We start from the raw sequence: 18802 nt of genomic DNA on the forward strand, positions 1-18802 counted from the left end.
CATAATGTTTCTAAGGGTGAGACAGATCTTCACAATTAAACATCAGGAGGACTCTCTCTGGGTTAGTAAGGTTCAATCTTTTCACTCTTTCCATCTGCATAGTTGGGTGATAGCTCTGGAAGGGCAGCTTTCTTTACACATACTCTACTAAACTGAATATTGGGCTAGACAGTGATACAAATCTGCTATAATAGATTCCCATGTCAATTGTGGGAATCATTCTTTAGGGCTCATACAACATCAGCAACATTCTTAATGAGTGTCTGAACATAGTAATTAAATCCATACCTTAGAGAATTGGTACACTGGTAAGAAGCCTGTACTTTTTTTTTCAGAGATCTGTATTTCTTGTATTGACTTATGAAAGAAGCTAATTAAGTTGCAATCTCTGCTGATTTTTTTAGTGTTTGGTAACATCCCCAATGTACCAGGTGCAGGGAAAAAAATGTCTTTTTCTGCCTGGAGGCACTCAGACTGAAGTTAGGTAAGGAGGATGAGGAAAAGAAATAAAATATGTTAATAAGTATTCAAGCAAAAGTTTGAAATATAATTGATTTAAAAAAAATGTAATACTGCCAGAAAATTAAAAAAAACACTTTTTTTTTCTTAACAAAGATTGTTATAAGCTTTATTTATTCCTGTGATATTGATCATCTGTTCTGTCACAATTTATCTAAACATAAAACATCTTCAAAACATGAGAGTTCAGCAAAGGCATTTGAAAGATGCATAGTACAGAAAATGCTTTAACAGACTGGTTCTCAGGAACCAAATAGGACAGGTTGTTAACAGGGATTTCTCTCATTCTTCTCTTTTATGACCTGCAAATGTTCTTTCCATCTTATTAATACAATCATGTAAGAAGCTTATATAAAAGCTATGAAACCTGTATGCTTATTTCACTAATAAAATACTAAATATTAATAAGACGTGACAGCAGTGTAAATGTCCATCTCAAAAATGGACACAGTGCGAAGTTGAAGGAAATGAAAATGAGTAGTCTGAACTGAGGGTGTAAAATTCCTTCTTGCTGTATTTTCTCCTTTTTTGTGAGTGCAAACTTCACTTAGGAAGGGAGAACTTATTACTGTTCTTAGCTCAAAAACGGTACTGTAGTAGAAGAAAGAAGGCTGCTGCAGTAACTTCAGCTGAAGTGTGGCTAGTAACTGCTTGCTTGAGCTTGATCACCAGAATAAAAACTTTCCTTACCAATGAGTGTAAGCCTTACTGTGAAAGGAGTAATCAGGAAATCTCCCATACTGTTTGATACTGGAAATTACACTGTTGGAATAAGATTATAGAGTCAAATTTTAAATTACTGATTTAAGATTTATTCTTACAAATAAGTAAAATAAATCATTTTTACTGGTGCAAATTTTCAATTTCTCTATTTCATAGAGAAAATATCCAAGATGTGTCCACTGGTGTCATAGCAATGTAACCGTTCCTACCTATACTTCTAGTAGTCAATTGAAATAAACATTTTGGTAGGTATTTTATATAACACCAGTGTAGTACAATGGAAAGGAAAAAACCTTGTAATTCAAAACAGAAAATTTGTTGGTGTTCCACATGCACCATTTGTAGCTGTACCCATGGCATTGTCTTTGCAGTCACTGCAGATGCTAGCTTGGCATTTCTGCTTCACTTCAAAGCAGCTCTCTCTGCTCTATTGCCTAAAACAATGAATATTAGAAGTAGCATAGGTGGGAACTAACTTATCAGCAGTTAAGTCTACAAGGATTTATTTCAATGTTAGGAGAGGGGAGTATGCTTGCTACTGAGTTAATTCTTAATGTATGTTTTCATTATTTGTAGTCAAATCTCAACAAGTCAGATTGTTGAAAATACTGTTGTTACAGTATCTGTTTACAAAATATTTATAATTATTTAGTTTCTAGACACCTTAGAATTAAATTTTGAGAAGTTTTCCTTAGGGTTGAAATGAAACAAAAGATGAAATGCATCAAAAGGAATAATATCAGCTTCCTCTATCAACTTGTACATTCCCTAACTGTATTGCCTTGGCAGTCCATTGTTGTGACTTTGCCATCGTTTTCCAGTAATTCAATATATGTATGCAGTATACAGACGTGACATGAAGAAAACTCTTTACTCTAAGGTGTCTGGGAAGAGGATGAGAGGCAATAGTCATAAATTAGAAGAGCAACTTCCAGCTGGATAAAAAGAAAAAAAATTACTACAAGGATAATTAGTCATTAGAACAGTTGTCCAGAATGGTTGGGGAGTATCTGTTCTTGGATTTTTTCAAGACTAGGCTGTACAAAGCCCAGACCAACTTGTCTGAATTCAGTATTTTAATGACTTTCTGAGGTTCCTTGCAACATGAATGATTCTTTTATTGGGTGGAATAGCTAAAGTTCACTAGAAATATATACACCTGCATGAAACAAGAACTGTTTCATAGCATCTGTCTTTTTTTCTCTTCTCCAAATATTCAAAATGAACTTTTTGGTTGTTTTTTAAATCACAGAACAAGGAGTTTTGAAAAAGGTTTGTGTAAAAATTTTTTTTGAGTTACTTAAGATGACAATGACATTAGTGCTGCCTGTGATTCTTCCAGCCCAGAGGATAAGTCCATGAATTAAAAAATTCATAACAATGTGTAAAAGTGCAGTTACAACAACCATTATGACATATTCTCAAATTGTGAAAGAATGTAATAGGAATAATTTCAAGCTAATAAGCTTGCAGGGATAGAGTTAATGCTTTTATTCTGCATTTCTGTAGTATTCTGCCAACTGCTATAAATGCTTTTCTGAAAAAAAGTAATGTTAAATGTAAATTTAATGTAAAAATGTATAAATGTTTTCACTGAAATTTTAACTCTTATTTCCTAAGATTTAATCCAGTGTTAGGTTAATTGCATTACGTCTCAACTGATGTTCAGCTTACTATATTTGCATGAAAAGGAAAAACTATACTTCCGAGTCCTCAGTTCCAGTTCTGGTGTTTCTTTAGCTGTTTGGTTGTTGCGTTTGGTTTTGTTTTGTTCCAAGAACAGTGGTAATGGGCAATTTGGGTTTCATTTACAATCCGGTGAAAAGATGAATCAAAATCCCAAATATCCCCTAAAAGCAAATCTGAAAAATCCCTGTTTGCTTCTACAGGTTACTATTCATAGTTATTTCTCTTCTTGTGCACAGGAATGCTTTCAATTTATACTGCCAGCCCTACCTCATGCCATTGATCTTTTGCGGGATGCCATTGTAAAAGTAAAGGAGGTACACGATGAGCTAGAAGATCTACCTTCACCACCACCTCCTCTTTCTCCTCCTCCAACCACCAGCCCTCACAAGCAGACTGAGGACAAAGGAGTACAGTGTGAGGAAGAGGAGGAAGAGAAGAAGGATAGTGGAGTTGCATCAACAGAGGACAGTTCCTCTTCACATATAACTGCTGCAGCTATTGCAGCTAAGGTGAGTCTGGCTTGTTTCAAGAGAATCTTTAGCTTCGCTCTGGTACTTTCCACCAATATCATTTGCATGTTAAGACTACATGTCCATGCTGGTGTGCTCAAACAGATATATTCTGGATATGTTTCATAGAAATTTATCTTCCTAAGAATATATGAATGCCGTTTCAGTAGTTGATCACAGATTTCATAGGAATTATTTTGATGATAAGTTGTATTTTAATGAGACCATTCTGATGTGACAATGTATGTTTAGTGTTAGGTTTAAAAAAAGTAATTCAGAAATACTCAGACTCCTGTATGTGCAACTTCCAGTGAGTGAGAAATTAAGGAGTCACAGCAAGATTCAATAAATCATATTTTCCATTTTATAAAGTCAGCATTGTTTTTTAAAAACACTGATAAAAAGTATGACAGTTAGGTAGCAGGTTAAGTAATAAACTCTCCAATCTACTACACAAGAGATGTCGCAAAATTAAATGTTATCACATTGTCTTAAGAGCCTCAGTGTAACTACTAATTATGGATCAATGTTACTTCAACATTACTCAGATCAAAATTATAAATTGGAGACTACAAAAGGCAAAAGAAAAAAAAAGATAACATTTATTCTGAAATAATTTGTTCTATATTTAGAATTGTTTTATATTTAATACTCATTGTACTTCTACTTCCAACTATGGGAACTGAAAGTTTAAGTAACTCAAAATGCTAATAAAGAACTTCTGTAACCAAAGCAGCAACATTCTAACTCCAGAAATGTGAATTCAGGTTTGATTTCTAAGACAGCTACAGCTGGAGATCATTATTTTATAGAAAATCCTGATTGTATATGTCTTCAATGGGCTGAATTAAGGTGGTTATCAATTGCAACTCTCAATTTATATTAACACAGTTTTTAAATTCATTAATTTCTTTTAATATAGACAAAAATAATTTATGCAATTTTAAAGACAGAAATTATCTGACATCTAAACTGGTTGTGTTCATGTCAGCTTGACATTTCAGCATCACGCTTGTTTTCACCTCACTGCCTTTCAGTCATTTGCTTGTTTGGTCTCATATTTTCCTGTCACTGTATTCATAGCTGTTATGTGTTGTGCATTAGAAACATCCATCCTACACCAGTTCAGCAGTTATTATGGCAAAAGGTGAACAACCCATTCCTGGTCTCATCAGTTATTGCCATCATGCAGCAGGCAGTGCAGAAGAACCGGTAAGATGCACTTCCAAGAAGCTTTTGCACTAACAGTAGTTAAAAATACACTGCCTGCCACCTATTCTAACAGTTACTTGTTTTTTACTCTAACAAATACATATCAGTGCTTATCAGTACTATCTTTTAAAGAACACTGCAGAGAATATTCTGAATAAGATACAAAGCTAAACAGGGTAAATATCATGTGCTTTGTGTCAGTTGGAATCGTTTAGCTGCTGAGATAAAAATTGCTGTAAAGCCTGTTTCTGATTAGTCATCAACTTTATCATCTAATAGACTAAATTATTAATTATAATTAAAGGAATCTCCTAAAACCACTGCCTTAGAGCTTTTTCTCTCTCATTAACTTGCTTTGCCTCTTTCTCTCGAAAGCTTGTTTGTCAACATAATACAAGATTGGCACTGGGCATCTGTCATATGTTTTCATTGCTTAGTTTCTCTTTTATTATTATGTTTTGTTTAGAAGTAGAATTTTTCAAAAGCAGTGAAAAAACCTGCAGTCAGGTACAGTAGATTCATAAATAAGAAATTACTGGATTTTTGTGATTTTTGTGCAGCTACTTCAGTGACTGGTAGAAATCACTACCAAAAGTTGAGTGAGTCTAAACTTGAATCAAGATGAAGTAAAGGCTCTAGTATCATTAGAAACAAAACATAATTTTCCATATTTACAATTATAGGTTAGAGGAATCTGAAGAAAGCAGCTGCTTTAGCAGTTGTCCTATCCAAACAGTTCATTCCGTCTGTCAACAAACTAAGTGTAAATTCTTAACATTAAATCAGAAGTTCTGTTTATCAGAGTCTGCACTTTCTTGACCCTTGGCAAATAGGAATTTAAATCACCAATCGAACAGTGTATATCTTTATATCAAACATGATGGCCATGTCTCGTAAAAAGTCATGTAGGAAACATGAAGGATTTTAAACCAATATATATCTACTTTTGGAAAAGATGATATCAGATGAAATTTTAAAATTAATGTTTGATAGATACAGTGGATATCTTTCTCTGTCCACCATTTCTCATTCATTTATGTTTCCATCAGTATGTTACAAGTTTTTCAACTCCATCTAGCTGTAAGCAGAAACTTTTTTCACTCAACTTCATTTTTCACAGAATCACAGAATGGCTTTTTTTGTAAGGGACTTCAGGAACCATGAATCTCCGATCCCCCTGTTGGCGGCAGGGCCACCAACCTCCTCATTTAATACTAGACTGGGCTGCCCGGAGCCCCATCCAATCTGGCCTTGAATACCTCCAGGGATGGGGCATCCACGGCCTCTCTGGGCAGTCTGTTCCAGCACCTCACCACTTTCATCTTAAAGAACTTACCCCTGACATCCAACCTAAATCTTCTCACCCTCAACTTAGAACCGTTTCCCCTTGTCCTGCTGTTATCTACCCTTTCAAAGAGTTTACTCCCTTCCTATTTATAGGCTCCCTTTAGGTACTGAAAGGTTGCAATTAGGTCACCGCAGCTCCCTCAGCTTGTCTTCATAGGGGAGGTGCTCCAGCCCCCTGATAATCTTTGTGGCTCTCCTCTGGACCCTCTCCAGCAGTTCTTTGTCTGTCTTGTACTGGGGGCTCCAGGCCTGGATGCAGTACTCCAGATGGGGCCTCACAAGAGCAGAGTAGAGAGGGGCAATCACCTCCCTGTCCCTGCTGGCCATCCCTCTCCTGATGGAGCCCAGGATACCATTTGCTTTTCGAGCTGCAAGAGCACACTGCTGGTTCATGTGAAGGTTTTCATCCATCAGAACCCCCAGGTCCTTCTCTGCAGGGCTGCTCTCAAGGACTGCTCCTTACAGTTTTATTGTACCCCATTTAGAGAGTACCCTTATTTAGAGTTTTGAGACATCTACCCCTCTGTTAAATTTGTGTGAAAAGGCAAATGAATTGAAAATATTTAGATAAGGATATAGGACATAAGCACTCTGAGTGCGACTTCATGAAAAATGTAAAAATAATTTCCCGAAACACAGTAATATTTCTGCCTTTCATTATTGCAGATTTTCAGGCTCCAGAAAACACAAAAATCTCTTGGGTTGATCAATCTCTTTAACAGCATTAACAAAACACTGTCTTTACTAGATATACAGATTCCTAAATTTATTTTTTAAGTAAAAAACTTAGTAAATGTCTGTAAAATTAGATATTCCTTGTCTCATGTAACATGTATGCATGAAATTATCAGTTGTATTTTGCATTTTCTTCCTTTAGTGGACAGTGTATGTGCATTATATTTCTAATATATTTATGTTGATGCAATTCACACATTAGTATTAGTAACTCCACCAGCAGGTAATGGTGATTAGAGAGAGTCTTAACACTATTTTTAGCTAGAAAACAAATTCTGCTGTCATGCTAGAGAAATAGATATCCTGGGAGCAAAATTTCTAACAGCAAGCTAACCTAAATCACTCATTGAGATTTTGAAATTGTGAAAGCTGTCAAGCCAGAACTTAAGAGTTCTAAATGGGTTTATATATAGTTTTATGACAAATTTTATTTTCAGCAAAGATAGTGATTAGGAAATAATCCCCAATGAAAATTAATTCCTGTAATCATCTTTACTCTTTGTCTTCAGCTTCCTTTGCTGATTAATTTCCTAGCTGAGATTTCAGCTAAATTTTAATTTTTTCCACAGGCAAAAATTAGTACTGCATGTGCATTTCAACAGAGACTAGAAAAGTCTCATTTAAAATTTATTTTCTTTTTATTCTTAAAAAGATGATACCAGATAAAATTTTGGTAGCAGAGATTGATGGATAAAAAAGAAAATCAGGCACTTGCTTGAAGGAAATGAGACAGTAAGAGGTATCTAGTTATTCTAAAGTAACCAGAGTTAACTCCAGGGAGAACTGGATCATGGTATTGTTTGTAAAAGCAATATTGTGTTTGTATTGTGGTATCTCGGAGCATGTAAAAGATGTAATGGCCCATACTCAACCATATCAAGATGTATGCATCCTTTTATCAAAGAAGGGTAAAAAAGATTTAAAACTGTTCTTTCTTCTTTGAATTTTCTTTGTTTTATGTCTTTGTCAAAATTAAAGGTTTTGCTAATGTACTGAGATTAAAAATAAGTATTAGAAGTTGTATATAGTGTTGAAGCTATGACAGGGTAAAACAGAGCTGCCAACCTTTTTAGCATATTTAGCTTATTTCAGATAGAATTGTAGGAGAAAAGGAGAACAGAAAGGAGATAGTACTTCTGAATAGAGTATCCTATACTCTGTCTGATCAGAATACCCTCGTGCCTTCTTTCTCCTACTTATACTACATATATAAGATCCTATTTGGATTTTGTACTACTGCAAGTTAAGGTCAGTTTGGTACAGTTTCTGGAGCAGAAGCAATCCCAAGCATAACCTTCCACAGTGAAGAGAAACTACTTGCTTTGTAATTCATAGTGGAAATTGCAGCACAAGTTACTAAGTACTGAGAAAACTTCTCAAGTAATTTTTTAAATACTGACAGAAATTGTCTGGCAAAAAAATATGCAGCAGCAGCAGGCAGCTGGTATTATACTGAGAAGAAAATCTGTTGCCGTAAAACTTAAGTTGCAAACACAAGAACGTCTAACATATGGAGAAGAGCTTAGGTTCAGTAAAATCCACAAGATATAACCCAATGTCTCTAAGTTAAGGTTGCAAAATTAGATGCAGTTATTGTTTATAGATGTGAGCCAAGGAAGTTAAGGAAACAAAAATGATGTAAAAAAGGAATATTTAGTGACTTGAGCCTTAAGATTGGCCATTTCAACAGGCCATTCAACAGAAATATAACATGAACATCTCCTACTTAACAATCAGTCTGAGAAAGTATGAGCGCATGAGTAACACATCCGTAGACAAATAATATTTCATTGAATTTTAAATTAGTTTAATAACAGTCCCATGACTGAGGAAAGACAATTTATTTGCCATTAAGTGTTATCAAAGTCTGTGCAAGTTCCTGAGGTAGATGAAATACTGTAACTTCCCCAAATAGAACAGCTTTGTTATGTCAATTAGTATACAAAATCAGCCTACCATTAAGAACATCCCTTGCTATTCCTGGGAATACAGTCTATTTCATTTTACTTCTCTTTCAAGTATCATCCCTGATTGTCTCCACAACTCAGGAATGTGAGATTACTTTGGGACAAGGAATTCTGGGAGGAGATATTTTCCAGAGGATTCTGTTTGCCTTACTAGGCAAGAATGCTCAGAAATGTCTAGACGCAGGCTGGTTACAGCATCTCCACTTTAAAAAATAATGCAGGGCATTCTAGCTGGAAATGATTAAAATTACTGGTTTGACTTGTCACTGGAGCTTCATTTCTTATTTTCTTCTACTGCTCACTACTGCCATTTCCCCCAGTAGCATTTTACGTTGTTCTCTTGGAACCTGAAAGTCAGGCTAAACTAATAAATTCTTAATGAGTGAAGAGATCATGTCATATGTGTCTCTTTACATACTCCTTAAAAAATCTGGAGTTGGTTCTTATACATTTTCATGTATGTTGTGACGGGAAATTAAATTGCAAGAATAATCTGATGTTAGAACTGCTACCCCTTAGAAAGAAATACATTAAAATCTTGAAAATAAAATCAGAATAAAATGGTAGAGTGTTTTATAGCAGAATATCTGCTGCATTTTGTGTGTAGTTTTCCAATTTGAGGTAGTTATCATTTGTATGTCTTATCATTTTACACAAATCAAATAAATGAATAGAATCATGATGTTAAACTGGCAATCCAGTGAATTATAAAGTTGGTGTGACATCTTCATGACTAGATCCAAATGCTGCAGTAATAAAAAGCAAGAGACTTTCTAAGACTCAGTGTATATTAAAGATCAACTCTTAAATGCAGTCCTCTAGCTGTTTTCTTTGTAATTGATAATGAAACAGAACAGAAAAGACAGAAGATTAAAAAAATACATTCATTCATAGTACTGAAAATATTCTCGTTGTTAAAAGTTGTTGTAATTCCATTTATCTGAGTGAGTTAATAATACCAGCTAGAGGATCTGTTACTGAAAATTCCATCTTAGAAATATCCAGCCTTCTAGTATATTATGTGAAAACGAAGATTGAATTCATTTTGTATACAAGCAAGGACTCTGTATGGAGTTTTCTAGTGCTTTTGCCTATATTCTCTTCAGAGAGGCCTGCAGGTTTTTCCAATACAGATTTTACATCGAGAATTTGTGTACCTGAAATAAATACTTTAGTATGTGAAGTGAAGAGTATGTACTCACTGTATGACTTTTCTTCTGAGAAATTTATTTACTGCATGACATTTCTTCAGAAGGTTTCAGTCATTGCTAATAATTGGTTTTCTGTTTGGAACAGATAAAAAATGAGAAGTCTGCCTCCACCTATGTCGTGGTAGAAGTTACTATTGGTCATTCTTGGGCTTGGAAGTATTGGGTTTCAGGCTGAGGAAAAACAATCTTGTTATTTGCTCTTACATCTTGTAGTATATCACATACAAAGGCTTTCAGGACAAATAGTTTCTTCTGTGCTTCTTCAGTTAGGATACGATTTTGCTTATTTGTGATGAGTTTGTTACTGAAGTTATGAGAACTTAATGTCGCCACTGCTAGCAATTACATATGAGGAAGTGTGCAAAATGAGTGGTGTGTTCAAAAAACATTTTTTTATACATTTTACTTTTTTCAGTGAAGTTGACTTAATTCCATCTCTCTTCTTTCAAGATTCCAGATTCCATAATTTCTCGTGGTGTTCAGGTGCTCCCACGTGATACAGCCTCCCTCAGCACTACCCCTTCAGAGTCTCCTCGTGCCCAGGCCACCTCTCGTCTCTCCACTGCATCCTGCCCAACACCAAAAGTAAGTATGTTTATGCCTTGCAAATTCCATGCTCAGACATGATCTATGAGATTAATGTATTGCCTCTGCTAAGAAAGGTTGGTTTGCATGCAAGAGATGAATCATTCTCAGTAACAGATAAATCCAAGACTGTACTTTATTCCCTGTGCACTTTTGCATGATTTAATATGTGGGTCTACCAATGTGTTACAATTACTGAAGTTTCATGTTAGCTCCTGCAGTATCAGTCATGAATATTAAATCATTAGTGCCTTGAATGTGTTTCATTTCCCCAGGAACATAGATAATCCTGCCACTGAGTGACATTAAACAAATAGTATTTTGTTGACAAATAGTGTGTGCAAATTTTTAGCCTGAGCTGGGGCAGTTCTCTGCCCTGCTTTATTACTGATCAGTTTAAGACAGTTTCAAACCAACTGATTTTCTTCAACCTTAGATATTTGCTGCCTGACACTTGGAAACGAAAAACAGCCTAAATTTAATAGTAAGAAAGTTTTAATGCCAACCTTGTGGGATTATTGTTCACTTTTTACTGATTAGACGACTTCATATAATTGTTAAAGTGAACTCTATTATATTATCTTTTTAAAAAACTTAAATTGCATACGTCAAGGACTAAGTGAATTGACCAGTGGCAAGGCCTGTAATGTCCACCTGCAGCAGGATTCTTTTCAGCAGAAAAAAGCTCTGCCAGAATTTGCTTAATATGTTCACAGTGATCTTTTTGTGGTGCCAGATGCAGACATTCTAATAAGCTCATAGCAGATGGTGAACAGTAACATTCTTCCTTATCTAATTTGTGATCCTTGAAGACTATTCTGCTTGCTAAAATGATTGCCAGCATCTGCTAATTCTTCTTCCCGCTGTCTCATTTTTTTCTGTTAGCAAACAAGATTTACAGGCGACTGCCCATAGAAATGTTTTGGTTTAGTCTGTAGGTGAGTTCTACGTAGTACTCACCTTCACTGTAACAGAGTCGAAATTATTGTGATAGACAGCATACTGAGCTTACTATATTCTGCTTTTCTTAAGAAGATATTCAGGGAACTATATCTGCACGCAGTTCCTTCATTTTTTACTGAAAAAAATGACAGTTGTCTGATGGCTAAAAATAGAAACTTGGAGCTTATTATGTTAGAACTCTTTAGCAGAAGAGGAATACAAAACAGAAGCTGTGCTGAGTTTCATGCCTCTTGACAAATCAGAAAGGTCCTAAGAAAACCAAAAGAGAGCAATAACAAGCACATAATAGCGTCAGCATTGCTAATAGCTAAAGATTAAACCTCTGTATCTTAAGGAAGGTATCAATGTGGAAAGCTGTGAACGTTATCAGTTGTGAAGCAGAGTGCATTCTTCTAGACCAGACATGTCCAACCTGTGGCCTGCAGAATGCATGTGGCCCAGGACAGCTAATAATTAGCCACCAGCCTGGTGGCAACTCTTCCCCCACCAAATGTCCTGGCCCAGCCCTAGGCATGCACCCAGCACTGAGCAACAACCAAAACATCAGCCCAAGACAGTTCCTCTGTAGTCAGCGTGGCCCAGGCAAACCAAAAAGTTGGACACCCATGCTCTAGGCACACTTCAAAGATTCAGACTACGGAAGGGACCTACATGAATTTTGAAACAGTAAAAAGTCTGAAACTAGTTGAGATGAGCTGTTATAATTACACAACACTTAAGTATTTTATGTTAAGCTCTATTTTTCATGTATTGCTGCAAAATCAGATTGTGTTCCAAACAGGAGAGACCACACCACTTTTAAGACAGGAGTTGCCATGAAGCATCTACCTAGTCTAGCTTTTCTTTAATGTCTTCCAGAATTTGGTAGTAGAAACTGCTTTAAGGAACCCAACTTTTAACATCAAGAAAATAAATGTGAAGACTAGTCTTAACTGCTCCAGTTACCTGGAGGATGGATTTTGCACAGAAGCATGAGCTCCTTTGCCACTTAGAAAGCTCTTTGTTGTATGTATTTGGAAAAAATGAAAATTCCTACTATTTTTTTGTATCCTTTTATTCAGTCTTTTTATTTCCCTTCAAGATCTCAAACATCATCTGAATTTGTCTAGAAATATGGTTTATTCATATTCCCCAAGATTTTCATTATGTCCAAACATCTTCACTTGCCATGTTTTTACCTCTGGATCCTGGCTTTCTAATAACGCAGTGTAATGTAATTTATATAAAACCTCTTGATCCACTGATTCACACAGTAGTGTGTATAAAGATGAACTGTAACATAACATCTAGTTGATATTCCACCTTTTACATCTGCAAGAGTATATCTTTTCCATATTCTCACTTTCTGGTTGAGGATCTTGCTTCAGGGCTCCTAAATGTGTGTATGTGAACTGAAACAAAGAAGAGGAAGTTTCAGCAGAAAACAGTTTAATTTTCCTTGATTATGGTTACTGTTTTTAGTGGTGCTCTTGCCAAAGAATTAATGACACTAGATTTCTTTGTGAAACATATTCCAGATTATTTTGTTGCATCATTTTCTTGTATCTTTTGTCCTAAATGCACATAAACCCTTGCATCTCTCTTACTGAATTTGCTGAATACCAGAAAGTTGTGTGTCCCTCTCAGAAAAAAAAATAAAAATCAAGCTTCTACAATGATGGGAGCACCTATATTGAATAAATGTAAGTAGCAGGTTACTAATGCATGAGTGTGTTGGAGAGAAGGTATGAGAGAGTGCATTACTAAAGCTCTTGATTGATCTGTTATGAAAAGTCTTTACCTTTTCATAATTATGTTTTGGAAATAAATAATGTTGTTTATATGTACACACACAGTATGTAGATAGGCACAAAATACAAGATTTAATTTTAGATGTCTTTATTGTTTATACTTCATCTTTGATGTTTTCTGAAAGTCTGTCTGTAAGGAAGTAGTAAACAATGAATAGTCACTTTGAACCTGTATTTTTCAATCAGTCTTCAGAAGTTAAATTTCCTGAAAAAAAAAAGAAGGAAACAGTAAGAGATTGTGGGTGCCCCCTCCTTGGAGATGAGGTGTTTAGGGTTGGGCTTGACAGATCTAGTGGGAGATGTCTTTGACTGTGCTAGGGGGACAGGAACATGATGGTCCCTTTGAACCCAAACCATTCTTTGATTCTGTATTTTTCACTACAAGTTCTTTGAAGGTTTTCAAGACGAATTTCCACTGGGACTACTCTATCTGTCATTACGTACATCCCCAAAATGAAGCAGACTTCCATGTGTTAGCATTTAATAAATTCTTGTAGAATGCTTTCCTTGATCTATAATCTGTATTCAAGTTTTAAGCAATATCCACTGTGGCTCAAAGAGCATTTAAAACATAATTATAGTGGAAAGATTCAGACGGAGAGGCAATCTTAAGTCGTACTCAAGGGAAAACTGCACTAACACTCCTCTCCTTTTCAGTTATTCAGCCCTAAGTATCATAGTGATTGCGATATATTTTTATCTTTAACAGTATAGTTTTGACCTTATAGAAGTTCTAATGCTTTCTCACCAAGGTCAGGTGAATTTGCTAAATATTCATGTGACAGAAGTTTAAGATGATGCAGTGTGGCTTGCGAGTTTTTTATATAATTTCCATTAGTTGCCTAGATTGTAAGACCTTCAGACTTTTTATACATTTTTGTGAATGTCATTTTCATGAAATTAAATGCAGTGTTCTTTTCAGATACAAAAACAATGCAATACCCAGTGTAAAATACCTTTTACAAATGTAAATGAGAATGCTTGCCTAGTGTTGACACTGGGGTCTTTTTTAAAAACTTGTAGTGTAAAATTTTATACGTAGAGCTTCAGATAACTTAAAAGAATATATACAAATATTCTTATAAGAAGTATAAATATGTTATAAAATATATAAAAAAGTATAAAATATTATATTATATTCTTATAACTGAGTCATTGCTTCAAAATTCTGATTTTTTTTCTTATCTTAGGGATGACATTAGTGTAAAAGAAAATGACAGCTTTTAGTTCGAGCCTTTGCTTCTCCCCTACATAAATGATGTAATCACTATGCTTTTTTTTTTTGCCAATACTGTGTGTCAAAGTCAAATGAAGCAGATATGAAAGACCAAGGGCTGGATTTAAATTATCACCAGGAGTACATTTCAGTGATAGGAGGTGTTCAAAGTGCTTCACTTTGCAAGATCAGCAGTCTAACTGATGCTCAGTTCTTCCACTTCAGTGTGCAAAGTTTCTTTCAGTGTATCTTTGATCATGAAGAAATGTAAGAAACTCATTATGGTACTTTTAAGAGTGATGAGTTTTCTATCTCACTACCTCATTCCTTACATTCATTACATTCTGCTTTAGAAAAATTCTTTTTTCTTTTCATTTACTTGCTGGTTATCTGTCTTTCCCCTGTCTGTCATTTTTAATTTAAACTGAAACAGATAAAGCCCTTAGTGTTGTTTAGATAAATGCTAACAAATTTGTAGTCATGGTAGAGATCTTCTAATTCCTGCATGAGTTTGTAGGAATCTGACAACTAAAATGAGGAAGCATGACTTATTTTCAAAGTTGTTTTAGATTTTAGCAAAACTGTTTTCTTGTCTATCCAACACTCCATAAACATATTCTTCTTAGCATAATAGATTTCATTTTGCTAGTTAATCAGTATCTGTCTCCTAATAAGAACTTTTTTTTTTTGCATTTTAATCTTGATCATCTCTCGTGCTTGCATCAACATAAACATGATGTTTTGAACACCTTTTTTTCATGAGCCATAGCTTTAATGCTGAACTTAGATTCTGGTTCAAGTTTTCAGTCAAATAAGCAAAACATTAAAATGAAATGGAACTATCATTTATATTTTTGGTCTAGTGTCAGAACTGTTTCCTATACAACTGCCATGCAAAGTAGGCTTGGGAAGATGATTTTCTATCCTTTACTGCTTTTTCAATAGAAGAAAGATCAGGTTGTTTACCCAAAATTATTAATTAATGAGATATTGTTCAGGACGTGGCTTGAAAGCTGTAGTTTTATCCATAAGTTAGAAACTTTGTGTAAATTAGGTAGAATAAATTGTACATTTTTTAAAATCATGATGTATACTTTTTCTTTTTAAAATGATCATCAAAGTGAAAACAATATTGAAAGTGTGTGAATATATTTTAATGTTCCTACACTAAAATTCCCATATTTTCTTTTGTATAAATTGGAAGTTTGCATATGCTGTTGTCTTTTCTGCCTAGGAACATGCTTTTGGATTTTTTAAGCAGTTAGCATGGTCTGGGTAGGTGAAATCACACTCTGAGTACTTCAAGGGTTCTTGCTTTTTTCTTGTGAAAAAGGTGGCTGTTCATAGATGGAGAGGCTTAATTATATATTTTATCCTGCTAAAAATTAAAAATTAATTAATTAATTAAAAACCCCCAAAACATAGCAGTGATACTGGGAGAATGCCTGTTGCTGTCTAGTAGTTACTAGCCAGATTTATTTAAGAAGAATCCTGCTTGCTAGCATGTAAGCTACTGCATCCTCCCAGGTTCACCTCAGTAAAGTGCAGTAGTATTTTTCAATTCTGTTACTGATTGAAATATAACATTATTTTACATGTTGCCACTTTTTTCTTGCCTTATTTTAGTTTTATTTTTGTTTAGGAACTCTTATCATTGTTACATAAAAATGCAAAATTCCACAGATTTTAAAGTGAGAGATTGTAACAAGGAAAGAAGCATCTTGGTGCGTATGGGAGGTTAAAAAAAAAAATAAAGGCCAACGGATTATAAATAATGAAAGTAAAATCTGCTTAAATCCTTCCTAAAATTAGAAAGTTCACTTTGGAGAAAAGCTGAAAAATGTAGGGGATTTTGCTTGTTTGTTTGTTTGTCTGTTAATTCCAAAATAAAGCCATCAACAGGTCTCCAGAGAGGCAAAATAAAGAACTGTGCCATCAGACTTAAGCTGAAAACTGAATTTCAATAGAATTACTTAATTTAACTTAGGTTTTGTGGTGTTCTTTTTTCATGAACATTTATTTTTCAAGTAGTGCTGTATTCAGCAATCCATATTAAATAGTACAGCAGTGCTGAAGTTCAGTTCCCTTCTTAGTCTAGTGTGGCTAATGAAGGGTGTTAGCAGAGTTGTTTGTACTAATCTAGTGCATCCAGAACAATTCCTGAATTCATGGAACTCAGCTTTACACAGAGAGTCATATGAAGAGTCTCTAATGTGCAAAACGTTTCTTACGTTTGTTTTTCATGGCAACCAATTGGTATTTTGCTAAGTAACCAGATACCACTTAGTCTTGTGAAACCTTTAAACATATCAGAAATACACTTTTTTTTGTCTTTCCCTGAAATTTTGTGTTATCAGTGCAAAAGAGCATTTGAGAAACATGAAATAGAATTTGATTTCTTTAATTCAGCAATATATTTACTTGTTTGAAGGGAAATAAAGTGGTTATTTATCTATTTTTGATCAGTTTCAGGATAGCATTTCATATTCTCTGACAAGAATTTCTGTAGGCATTTTTTGAAATTGAGATTTACAGAAACCTGTATGTTGCAGAGAAGAGCTTTTTATTTGAACCTACAAGTGGTGAGTTATAGAAAGGTATCTACAGGAAAGGTCTACAGCAGATTAGGGATCCTGGAGATCAGTAATTCAATACATGCTTGGAACATATTTCTCTCCAACTACTGCATTGGATGCTGGGCTTCCTATTGAATGCCTTAAAGATTAATGAAGGTCACTCGATTACAAACAGTGACAAGTTTGGCAAGATTTCAGGCCAGCTGTTGGCCAACTCTTTTAAATTTGCACCATTCATTAAAGTTATCTTGCTTTCTGCTTTTATTTTTCTTTTAAAAATGATTTTGCAAAATGTGAGGAGCACTTCAAACAAGGAGTTATGTGCATTAGCATTGCATTTCTCATTTGCTTTGTGAAGTTCACAAAGTGGAACAAAATTCACCTGGCACCTTGTCAGACTTTAGTTTCATTCAGAAGTACCATCTGAGTGAGCAGAGATTGACATGGCTCACTAACCACTTATCATCACATTGTTCTAAGCATCTGCAAAGTGAACTGAATCCAGGATCTTTCCACATTTTCTTCAGTTTCTCAGGTTACCATTGGACTTCCTGAACTATATCTATCCTATAACTTTAATAGGTACACTCCTTCCTGGTTTCCTTACAAACTACTTCTCTTTTACAGTTGAGTTCTTCTAGTGGTGTAGATATGAGGAAATATATGTGGCAAGAAGCTTTACACAGATTTTCCAAATACAGCCCCATCTAGCAAAAAGGATGAAATACAAGACAATATAGATATTTGAAAACAAACCTTAAATGCACTTGTCCTCAAAGAAGTTTACTCTTCTTTTTAAGGCTCCACTGATGCATCTGTTTTCAGAAAGGTGGAATCTTTCCTTATGACACCGAGCACGAATGCATCACCTTTCCCCTAATTCTGATGCTGAATGTGGTCGAAGAGAGTAACTTTCTTAGCTGCTTCACTTAATAACCTAGCTGTCCCCTCCATTGGGTTGCTTGTGACTGTCTTTGTTGATGTGATAGCTTTCACCATTACCACCGCGGTGTTATCTGATAGAAGCTAGCTTATTGTCTAAAATGTTTAAAGGACACTGTCCTTTATTGAAATATGAACGTCCCTATATATTCTTTTAGAATATACACTTTCATGTGCAGCTCTTAGAATTTCAGTTCAACTCAGGCAAAAGAACTACACATTCAGTCTCAGCTGTCAGTTTGAGGGAGGTATATATACTTAGAATTCAGAACAGTGTCACCACCTTGGGTTAACCATATTTTTTTTTCTTAAACACAAACTTGTTCACTGCATAGTGGAAGTAAGGATCTAATTTTCATGTAACCAGAAGTCCAGTGTAAATGACATTTAAGATATTAAGTTACTGGGAAGAGTGCATCCTATGGAATGTTTGTAGTTACTGCAATCTTTTATGACCCTGGCTGAACATTTTACCTATCAACTTTATGTAGGTTTCTGACCATTGAGTTCCACAGAAGTGAATAAATATTTTGAAAAAAATAGCCTGCCACATGCGGGTGTAAAATAACCAGTTTATTGCCAAAGCTCCTGTTTAACCATGTGGTTACATTATCTTTGCTGTTCTGTGGGTTAACATTGATCTGCTGGTGAAAATCATGTACTAGCCTGCAATGCTGCAAGATAATTGCATTACTTTGTACCACTGATTAGTCCATGTCGACTGCATTTATTCTCTAATCTGCATATGGAATAGTATGAGAGAGAGTGGGTAGTGTGAACAAAATGTGTGATGGCATGATAATGATGTTATGTTGGCA

The 18802-nt window shown here is 35.0% G+C and overlaps 1 protein-coding gene across 9 annotated transcripts in view; it reads left to right on the plus strand.

Annotated features, from left to right (window-relative positions):
- Nucleotides 1–18802, plus strand: part of GPHN (gephyrin) — a 254833-nt gene that overhangs the window by 158843 nt on the left and 77188 nt on the right. For 5 of the 9 annotated variants that reach the window (XM_065754037.1, XM_065754055.1, XM_065754047.1 and 2 more), the window contains exons 7-9: nucleotides 3168–3440; nucleotides 4545–4652; nucleotides 10363–10497. In XM_065754037.1, the coding sequence (XP_065610109.1) occupies nucleotides 3168–3440; nucleotides 4545–4652; nucleotides 10363–10497 (516 nt within the window). The remainder of the gene's footprint in view (nucleotides 1–3167; nucleotides 3441–4544; nucleotides 4653–10362; nucleotides 10498–18802) is intronic. The other 4 variants (XM_065754106.1, XM_065754097.1, XM_065754072.1 and 1 more) reach the window with 1 other exon arrangement.

Source organism: Cyrtonyx montezumae, unplaced genomic scaffold (assembly GCF_038088225.1).
Source record: "Cyrtonyx montezumae isolate F1298 unplaced genomic scaffold, pur_monq_1.0 scaffold_10, whole genome shotgun sequence".
Taxonomy (NCBI): Eukaryota; Metazoa; Chordata; class Aves; order Galliformes; family Odontophoridae; genus Cyrtonyx; species Cyrtonyx montezumae.